Raw genomic sequence first — 10,495 nt, forward strand, 5'->3', positions numbered from 1 at the left:
TCTCTTTCTATATATTTTAAATTATTCTAATACAAATACATGACTTCGATGCGAACTGTGTAGGAAAGAAGGCGAATCCGATGTCATTTCATTAACCCCAGCGGACCCCCCCCCCTCTCCTCCCCCCGGCGGCGGTCCCCCTTTTGGGGAAATTCAACAAATCCAACAAATCCAACAAACGCCTCCTCTCTGCCCCGCCTCAACGGTTCAGCCCTGCGAGCGAGGCCGATGGCTGATCCAGATCCACCATGTCCGTGAGCCCTATCGAGTTCGAAATTAGTGCTATCCAGCAGGCCGGCTCCTCAGCCCTATAATCTATTTCACGTCAATCGCTCCTATCCTCTGGGAGAGAGGATCACGGGCCCACGATTAGATGAATACGTAGATGCTAGCCTCATCGGGGTTGCTTCATTGTCTATAGACTTGACATCAAGCCAAGTATGGTATATTCTTTCCTGCCCAAATATTTCGCTAAATGAAGGTATATGCCACCAGATCCTCATATCCATCGTCCTTATTTCGCCGACCATGTCCCAAAAGCAGATTTTTACATCATGTATACAAACAGCAGACTATGCGCTCTCGATGTCGACAGTCGTGCCTACCATGATTCCAGTACCCTTCGCGAAGGCCCGCTCACTATCAGTGTCGTTCTCCGTCTCGCGGGCCTTAGGCTTGCTTCCTCCCCAAACTGAACTCTTTGTTTGCCCAACCATAATGCCATTTCGTCCCATTTCGATTTCTTCGCCGGTCGTGATCAAATGGAATGGCGTCCTCCTTCCCTCTTTCGTGGAAAGGCCCATTGTTCTTGATCTCGATGTAGTGTTGTCGTTGGTGGATCCGAAGATGCCAGGTGCGAAGGCAATGAGAATGGTGCGCACCATGGGAAGGTTGCCGTTGATTATACCAAGGCAGGGCTCGAGGACTGTCCAGAGGAGACCCATAGGGAGGGTATAGGTAGGGTCGGTAAAGCTAATGACTTGAAGGGATTTGATTCTAATGATTGAAATGACGGTAATACTATGGCGGGTTAATGCATTTCCTCACAAACAGTCCAGGGATAGGGAGCGACCTACAAAATACCCAAGGAGAACATAAGCAGTAGACCGAGTTTGCGGCGAATTGCGAGTTGTAGTCCCAAAATGTGAGGAACAGGGAGAAGCATGACCATGAAATCGGTGACTACGTTCAACGCGCCAGCGGAGACATAGACCTTGTTGCGTTGGCCGCATACACCGCCTGGGATAGTAGGATCCCAATTGAATGCTAAGGGGCGGCAAAGTAGGAAGGTCTCAAGCACAATGCTCATAGCCCACATGATGAGGATTACGATGGCAACATAAGCTGATATGCGAAACGATTTTGTGTTGCCAAAGATTCGTAGGTAGAAGCAGATGACCGAGGTCTTCAGAAAACAAAGTGTAACGCCGTAGAGGGCCTCGAAAGGAAGGATAAGCTAGAGACGTTAGGGGGAACAGACACCGAAGGGGAAGGCTTTGGCAGGTACCTTCAGTGTTTTTACCACGTCTGCGGGGGCGACGTCTTTGGTATGTCTACCCACACCTCCAGCAAGAACGCCTGCGCTTGTTAAGACTGTGTAACTTTGAAGGGATTTGGGTAACAATGTAACATACAGGCAAACTGAATGCTGACTGAGACAAGCAAAAAAAACTATACACAGTCAGCTACAGTTGAAAGCGGCCTGCGTCTCAGATGGACTGTACGTACCAAGGCGACAAGCATCAAGTAATCGTCCAGGCCTAAGGGGAGACTCCTCAGGTGTCGGGCCTTCAGGCGCATGAAGGTAGTCAGGATAGCAATGAAAGTAAAGACCACCATCACAATCAGCGGGTCGCGCGCCCTCGAGTTGGTGAGATCGTACGCCATGACGAAGGGAACGCGGATGTGATGTCAAGGCAAGAAGCAACAAAAATGGCAACCCCTCTCACATCTCCTAGCCAGGGGGCGGGAGAGTTCGAATAAGTATTTATAAATGAAGAGAGAAAAGGAGGATAGGGGAAGTCTCAAAGGGGAGCTCGAGTCATTACTGAGATCTTCAAAGCTTGGAACTTTGCAGATGGCAGCGATTTTCCCAGAAGACCGTGCTTTCTCTGATGTGGAGAATATCTACGAAAGTAATATACAAAGCGCAGACTTAACAACTTCCTAACCAGATGAGATCGCGGCATTTGCTTGACAGTTGAGTTTGACATCCGGGGGGAGGGGGTAGATGCAAAGCCATAGCAGGGATCACGCAAGGTCCAGGGTTAGCCATTGAAGGGGCTGGTCGAACTTTGTGAAGGACGAGGGGGGAGTTTTGCTATAACAAAACGGAGTATAGCTTCTCTACCAACCTGAGGCTCTAAGCCTTGAGGTTCCATGGATTACCTAAGACAAGGAGCCTACGCGAGGTCGCGGGGACACTAGTCCGTGAGAGGGGAAACCACTAGCCGTAGCAGGTAAGGCGTCTCGCGTTCGGCAGGATGGAACCGTTGTAGATAAGGATCGATGGAACGAACGGTAGGGATTCCAACTTTGCAAGGTAAGGTATGTAGGAGATCGCAAGATCGTAGAAAACTGCACAAAGGATCCTGGACCGCGATGTGATCAATCAGCAACAAAGCTTTCTGTGTGACTGTATTTTCTCTCTTGCGCCTTCACCAAGAGAGCACTGACTCGAACCACAGACAAAAAAGCTCCGTACGTACAGTAACTCCTCGATGGTCACTTGATAGTCGCAGCAGTTTGCACAATACGCCTGATCCGTTGCCCGGGCCCCTTTGGTCTTGAAAGTTAAGCCCATGGATAGGCGAGCACAGAAATGGCCCCCGAGTCCCGACATTACTCGCTGCAGCCCCCTGTTGATAGAGGGGGGAGGAAGGCTCTTTGAGACACACCCATTGCCGTCGGCTCATACTTGCGATGCGACTACAGTAGCATTCAGCCCCTGGTTCTCCCTCGGTAGACCCTCTGTTGCCCCTCATCGACCCCAGAACCATGGACCGTCACCTGAAGATAGCATAGCTGTGAAGGCTGTAGATTGCAGGAGCTTGGGAACACATTGCAGAAATACGACCCCCCCCCCCTTGGCGAGCACCAAGTCGCTCGCAATTCCGAGCGATCGGCAGAGACTGCTGGTGAAGAAGCACAAGTGATTCCGGAAATCGTCAACGGGGATCCTTTCCCTTTTGTAGATTTCTTGCGCAGCACAGGGGGGATTTTGTTTCTTCTTCCACAGTAGCCAAAAGCGAGGCTCCAGAAATCGTCAAGGCGCAAAGCCACAAAGCCACCAAATACTACTGTACTCCGCATCGAATAAAGGGGTCTTGGAGAGAAAAGCCGTCTTAATCTTAATTAATCGTCGACCTCGCTTAAGTGTGTCGACTTTTCGCATTAGCTGATCCCACGTCAAGGCCAATTATAATTCCAGCGCGTACTGTCCCGGGAGAAAAAGTGGCGGCACTAGTAACTGGGCGAGCCAAGCACTTGTGGACCTGACTTGGTGAACTCGGGCTCTTGAAAGCGGGCCGCATCCGTCGCGGGCCATCACCCTTGCACTGGCTTTCGAAAGGCTGAACAATCATTGGCCGCCGCCCCCCTTCCGCTGCCATGGCGCGATAGACCAAGTCCGAGACTCAAATGTCACAACCAACCTTCTACGTACGGTGGGGAAGCGTCCAAGGGGAAGACGACTCCAACGAACCGACTTCTTCCAAAGTTCCGAGGGAAAGGTTGGAAGCGATCGAAGCGACCCCAGCATCACCGGCTGTCAAGTTTCGACTTGTCAAGATGCCAATTGCAAATAATCCCTGGCACAAGGGACTGTCCTCCTCGTCTCCTGCATGAGCACCCTCGCAAGCCCTGTTCTGGGCCCTGCTGATCGTCAGAGCCCATTCCTTGATTTAGGCTCTTGTCCGGCGCATACACGTTAGACGCAGCAATATCTCCTACAGTCATTGGAGCAGAGCAAGCATCTACGAGTAGTGTCGATTAGACCGCATAGCGGAAAGGATATAGAAATCCTAGCTTGTTGTTGTTGGAGAACAGCGCGTTGCAGATACCCTCCTCTCGTCTATGAGCAGGAGCTCCGCGGGATAATGGCCATCACGCACCCTGCGTTCTGCGGCAGGACTGACGGAGCGGCAGTTGACGCTGCTGATCTCTCCTTTAATAAAAGGGCGCCGCGGATATGCGCGATACGGGTTAGAAATAGCGAAGAGAACATTCTCTCTCCCTCATACTTACAGCAAGAAACTGCACACTGCGGTCCAAGTGGGAAAACATACCTACTACTGAACCCTTCTCAGCTTTCATCGGAAAGATTGCGCAAAAATGCCGGGACCTACTACTGATCCTGAGTCAGTGCCCTCCCTCGAGACGGAAAAGTTCAACTACGTGATTGTTGGCGGGGGGACTTCTGGACTCATCGCCGCATCCCGTCTCACAGAAGACCCGAAGGTCAAAGTTCTAGTCCTCGAAGCCGGGGCCAATCGTTTAGATGACCCTAGAATCACTACTCCTGGTCTGGCCGCGTCGCTGTATGATGATCCCGACTTCGATTGGTGCTTCATGAGCCCACCTCAGGTATGCCCGGAGACACGTGACCGAGCAAAAAGCTGACAAGCTGCAGAAACACTTGAAAGGGCGTCAGGTGGCTCAGCCCAAGGGAAAAGTCCTGGGCGGATCCACTGCTATCAACCTGGGGATGGTGATCTACCCCTCCGCGGCGGGCTTTGATGCATGGGAAAAGCTTGGGGCTGCTGGATGGAACTGGAAGGCCTTGACCCCCTATTTCCGAAAATTCCACAAATTGACACTGCCGTCAAAAGAATCCCAAGATGATCTTGTCTTGAGTTATATCGACAAGGAGATCCAAGGAACAGACGGGCCCATCCAGTTCTCCTTTGGAGAAAGCGATGCATACACGCCCTACAACAAGGCATGGCCCAGAACTTTCGAGACCTTGGGTTACAAGCTCACGGGAGATCCTCTATCTGGCGTGGCTGTCGGTGCCTTCACCAATCCTGGCATTGTTGACCCCGTGACGAAGACCCGAAGTCATGCTGGCAGTCATTACCTGCAGGACCTTACCTCCCGGCCGAACCTTCATGTACTCACAGAAGCGCTTGTGCACAAGATTATTTTGAAAAAGAAGGACGATGGATCCCTCTCCGCCGAAGGGGTTGAAGTCGTAACCAAAGACGGCGTCAAGAGAAACATCTTGGCAAGTGAAGAAGTGATTCTTGCCGCAGGAACCGTCAAAACGCCACAGCTTCTGGAGCTTTCTGGTATTGGCGACAAGAAGCTCCTAGAATCACATGGCATTCATGTCTTGATTGACAATCCAAACGTTGGTGAGAATCTTCAAGATCACGGCTACGTTCCGTTCAGCTGGGAAGTTGCGGACGATCAGATTTCAGGAGATATTTTGCGTCAGCCCGAAGTGGCCGCAAGTGCGATGGAAGCATACCAGAAAGCAAAGGCGGGACCGCTGTCCGGCGTGCCAATCGTATCAGCGTTTATGCCCATTCCAGACCTCAAGAAAGACGAGTTGGATCAACTTCTTGCCAAGTATCTCGACTCTCATGAGTATAAGAGCTTTCCAGCCCAGAAGGAGCAGTTTGAGATTCTCCGTGAAATGCTATACGACCCCACATGTGCTTCTGGTCAGTACACTCTGGCACCATTCCAGATTGTCGCCAGAGATGGGCCTGGGTGTAAAGGCATCTACGGCATGGGTAAGGAGGGCAATTATATCAGCATCGTTGCCGTTTTGAACCATCCTTTCTCTCGAGGATTCGTGCATATCAACTCCTCGGACCCAACTGCCCAGCCAACAGTGGACCCACAATATTTCTCTCATCCACTCGATCTCGAGCTCCATAGCCGACATACCCAGTGGCTAGAGACATTGGCCGCAGCCGAACCGATGGCTTCATTATTGAAGAAGGATGGTCGCAGGATTCATTCCGATAAGCCTGTGCATGACCTAGAGACTGCGAAGGAGATTGTGGAGGAGACCTTCGTCTCTCATTACCATATCACGGGTACCTGTGCCATGTTGCCCGAAAAGCTTGGAGGCGTGGTGAATGAGAGGCTGTTGGTATATGGAGTTCCCAACCTGCGGATCGTGGACGCAAGTGTCTTCCCCATGATCCCACGAGGGAATATCCAGTCGAGTGTATACGCAGTTGCTGAGCGAGCTGCCGATATCATCAAGGAGGACCGTCTGCAGCGAAAGATGGAGGATGCTAAGATATAAGTGGTTTAGGATAGGCGGCACGGAGAAGAGAACACTCCTCTGACTTACATCCATACCATACCTTAGATGCCTCTATTAGTCGTTTAGAACGAAGTGTCTATTATGAGCCTTGCAGTCGTGCCCCCAGGTTCAGGATATGATCGATCTGCTGTCAGTTCCAAAAGGTGTCAATGAAATGATCCGTGGGCAAACCCTTCTCGCCTCCTTTGATCCCTATCCTGTCCCCCTTTTCTCCCTGGTCTTTGCCTTTTACCTTTTGCCTTTGGCCGCGCGACGCGATGCGTGTTTCTGTGATCGACGTCGCGTCGGGGAACTAGTGTCGTTGCCTGACTAGGCCTGAGGAAGGCTGCTAAAATCTGAGCCTTATTAATCAATCCGGAGTAATTTGGCCAGTGTTCAGTTGTCAACAACGGCGAAGTCAGGATCCTACATTACGATTCACGAATCCCCTCACGAGCCCCCCGTTTCCATGATATCTATCCAGTCGCCCAGCCCATCAGCCATATCTGCTCTGACTCGTGCTGCACCCCGCCGTTGACCCTCAATTCGTGCCGACAAAGAGAAGTCATCCAGCTTCGACGACGCGCAAGCTGGAAACTCAGTCGTCCCGGCACGGGGCACAAGGCACAAATGCACGCCATACGGCAAAAATGTCGTCCGAAACATCAAGTCCTGATCCTGAAGTGTTATCCGAAAACCACTAAGGGTGCTGTTGATGTGAAGCCCAACTCCAGCGAGCTCAGCTACCTCTTGTACTATGCGACAACGCGCCGCAGCAAGGTGCAGAAGGTTGGCGCCTTTCTGGAGAAGAAGACGGCCAGCGATGTATGGCGAGCACGGATAGGGTATGCTAAGAGACCGCATGAACTATCTGTTCGCCTGCGTGCCTGCTGACATTGAAGCCAGAAACGTCCAGGTTACGCTGCAGATCTTTGCGGCTTTGATAGAGAAAGCTCCCCGCGACCTTCCTCTCTATGCCCCATATGTCCTCAAGATCCTCAATATTATCCTCCGGTCCCGCGATATTACCATGGTCGAATCCTCTATCCCTACGTTCCAGGCATTTTGCGAAAATCATGATGGAGCGACACTTTCAGCTGATCAGGAATATTTACTTCAATACGAAGAAATTGTTCGGATATACGCATCTTTTGCATCAACAGAGTCGCAAACGAAAGCGCCCCTAAGTGCCCCAGTGGCTATGCGATGGAGAAGTGCAGGGCTCCAGGCCATCAAAAGCGTAGCATCGTCAGAGGCATTGGCGTCCCTGGCTGCAAGACAGCTGAGCATGATAGTGCCTCTACTTCTGGAGAATATATGGACGGACAATGAGAGCTATCTGGACCTTCTCGAGCGCAGGGCTCAGTCGGAGGAAAAGTCAAGTGTAGAGAGATCGCAGAGACGGAGGCCAAGCGTTGCAACAGTACGGACGGTGGAAAACTCTGGGGATAACAATGCTCTTGCCCTCTCTGAGACAACAGCAGACGCAGATAAACTGGCTGAGGAGGATATCGGGGTGCTCGCCATTCAATGTCTGAAGCATATATTCGTGGTCAACAACAGGTCTCAAATCCATGGAGCAACAGTGGCAGCACTAAAATTCATCTCGGATCGAGTTGCGCAGCAGCAAAATGTCATTAGCAATACTTCCGGCGATGAGAATGCTCATGGATGGGCGACGAAGATATTTGAAATGATCGCTCGGTGGACCCCTGTCCAGGATCGATATGTCATTCTGGTAACTGCCGTGGATACTCTTGTTCGCAGTCCATTGGCCGAGGATATTCTACAACAGCAATTGGTCCTGGCGACAATGGTGGATTCTCTTCTGAAGTCGGATATCAATTTGATTGGGCTGAGTGTCATGGATGTGCTGCTAGGGTTCATACAGCATGTCTTGCGGGTTCTCCAGCTAAGTGGTGCGGTTCCTCATCTGCAGCAGGACCCTAGCATGGACGAGGCCAAGTCACCTTCAGAGCTCGACCCTTCCGCTAGAGCTACTGGAGGCCCTGTTGAAGTAGCTCTGGTGTCAACGGATGTTAGGAAAAAATTACTGTCTAGACTTCGGCAGTGCATAGGAGATCTCGCCACACATGTCTACTATGCCGATCAAATATCAGACATGGTGTCTACAATCCTCCTGCGGCTTAAGCCCTCTCCACCTACCAGCGGTGCGAATGCGGCTTCCGCGAGCGAAGATCCTACTACTGCAACAGCTGCTATTGCTTCGCTTGGAGACATGAAGGAAGACTCGAATACGGATGATTTCTTCTCCTTTAATACGGCAAAGGTCATGGCTCTCGACGCTATCAAAGCCATTCTTCTTGTGGCAAGCCATCAAAAAAGTATGGCTGGAGGAAGCCTGGGGAGGAATCGCGTGCCCGAGAAAATCTGGGAGGGTACGCAATGGCTCTTACGGGACCAAGACGGGAGTGTCAGGAAGTCCTACGTGGATGCGCTCTTGACATGGTTAGATAAGGAAATGTCGAAATCTGACCTTCGGGTCCTTGAGGAGAGGACGAAAGGTCCAACAAAGCCTGCACGCAACGACTCAACGACGAGTCTCACAAAACGCGCAGTTTCGAATACATCTCACAGGGACAAGCCATCAAAGTTATCAAAGTCAACCTTCCTCCCGTTGTTACATCTGGCCATCTACGAGAATGCCCTGCAGTATGTGGATTACGAATCTGATATTGTTCTCTTGCACCTTCTACTTACCGCTCTGGTTACAAGATTGGGAGTGAATGCCGTCAAGGATGGATTACCTATGATCTTCAGGTTGCAGGAGGATATCCTGGAGGCTGAGACCCCGATGGCCAAGATTCGACTGGGCAGTCTGTGTCATGGGTATTTCTGGACTTTGAGTGAGAAATTCGACTTTGAGTCGTCACCAGTGGGCAACGCTATCCATAACGAGATTCATCGCCGGCAGAGTAAGATGTTCTGGGTCAATCAAATTCGGGTGCCTCCGGTACCCCTCAGTCAGGTCGGTACTCCAGGCCGCGCTACACCTGAACAAGCTCTTCCTCAAGAGGAGCTCGAGCAGGAGTCTCTCAGACCATTCGATGATCGGTTCGAGATGGTCAAGCTCATCTCGCTCTCCTACGCTGATTCTCTGGGCTCCCCACTCCCAAGTGCTCCCACGTCCCCTAGCAGAAGCTTCACCCACCCTATTCTCGCTTCTGAGGCTGCTGCTATCGATGATCATACCATGCCAGAAACAATCAAGGAGCAGATGATGTCGGAGTGGAGCAGAGAAGCAGTGGTGGCTGTTCAAGAGAATAGCAAGGCTGTCTCACTGAACGGTTCGCGCTCGGGTACCAATGCCACAGGTCACCGGAACTTCTTAGCTGTGAATGGGAACCTCAACAATGGGGGCAATGAGTCACAATTGCCTCAAGGAAACCAATCTCCTCTGCATAGGAGCAGGCCAAATTCAGCCTATGGACCTGTAAGCGGACTTGGTTCTGTACGGAAGCCCAGAAAGGATCAGGGGCAGCCACCTTCCCCTCCCAGCGAGTCGAGCCGTAACTCTGTAACTCGTATTGACCACTTGAAGCGTGTTCTCTCAGGAGGAAGTCGACCAGGCACCAGAGTGATTGCAGCACACAGCGATGGCAGCAGCGAGAGCATGGTCAGTTACGATCTTTCGGCCTCTGAAGTGTCCTTCAATACTCCCAGCTACGTTCAACAAACGCTCCCCCGAATGGAACGCTCCGCCTCCTTGCGTGAACCCGGTGATAGATCGAGATCCAAATCTCGGGATCGCGTAACATTGACCGATGAAAGACCCCGTCCTTTGACTTCTCACCCTGTAGCGGGCAATTCAAGCCCGATTATCTCAAATGGAGAAGAGGATCTCGATGCCGTGCCTCCTGTCCCGCCTCTTCCAAGTTCGCTCACGGGTGAAAAGACGGCGGTGCAAGATTATGCTGCAACAGATGCATTGCGGAAAGGACGAAGTGTGAAACGAAGCACGAAGAGCAGGAGTCGAAGGCAAAGCCCGTGGGGCGAGGAACCGCCAGTGATGGATTTGGAAGGCTTATTAAAGAGAATCGAGACAGGTGAGGGTGCGGGGTTGAAAGGTAATGTAGGAAGACCTCCTTATTGAAGTACATAATGGGTCACGGCACATATAAAGAATGGCTTCTTGTTTTGCGACAACGATGCATGAGATGAGAGATGTATTACTACCTTAGGATGTTACAAATTGGCGAAGCGCGGCGTTCA

The 10,495-nt window shown here is 51.4% G+C and overlaps 3 protein-coding genes across 3 annotated transcripts; 2 read left to right on the plus strand and 1 right to left on the minus strand.

Annotated features, from left to right (window-relative positions):
• Positions 1 to 572: 572 nt before the first annotated feature.
• M430DRAFT_40661 (hypothetical protein) lies at positions 573 to 2,113 on the minus strand (the record flags this gene model as incomplete). The annotated part of the gene is made up of 5 exons (XM_024867419.1): positions 1,729 to 2,113; positions 1,635 to 1,671; positions 1,508 to 1,578; positions 1,077 to 1,456; positions 573 to 1,020 (listed from the first exon to the last, which is right to left on the minus strand). Exons 1-5 carry the CDS (start codon positions 1,885 to 1,887, stop codon positions 573 to 575), a joined length of 1,095 nt encoding a protein of 364 aa, XP_024722003.1. The 5' UTR covers positions 1,888 to 2,113.
• Positions 2,114 to 4,255: 2,142 nt separating this feature from the next.
• On the plus strand, positions 4,256 to 6,353 carry M430DRAFT_57262 (hypothetical protein). Its single transcript, XM_024868661.1, has 2 exons — positions 4,256 to 4,584; positions 4,631 to 6,353. Exons 1-2 carry the CDS (start codon positions 4,333 to 4,335, stop codon positions 6,260 to 6,262), a joined length of 1,884 nt encoding a protein of 627 aa, XP_024722004.1. The 5' UTR covers positions 4,256 to 4,332; the 3' UTR covers positions 6,263 to 6,353.
• Positions 6,354 to 6,681: 328 nt separating this feature from the next.
• M430DRAFT_117762 (hypothetical protein) lies at positions 6,682 to 10,414 on the plus strand. The gene is made up of 2 exons (XM_024861681.1): positions 6,682 to 7,107; positions 7,169 to 10,414. Exons 1-2 carry the CDS (start codon positions 6,893 to 6,895, stop codon positions 10,374 to 10,376), a joined length of 3,423 nt encoding a protein of 1,140 aa, XP_024722005.1. The 5' UTR covers positions 6,682 to 6,892; the 3' UTR covers positions 10,377 to 10,414.
• Positions 10,415 to 10,495: the final 81 nt, after the last annotated feature.

Source organism: Amorphotheca resinae (assembly GCF_003019875.1).
Source record: "Amorphotheca resinae ATCC 22711 unplaced genomic scaffold M430scaffold_4, whole genome shotgun sequence".
Taxonomy (NCBI): Eukaryota; Fungi; Ascomycota; class Leotiomycetes; order Helotiales; family Amorphothecaceae; genus Amorphotheca; species Amorphotheca resinae.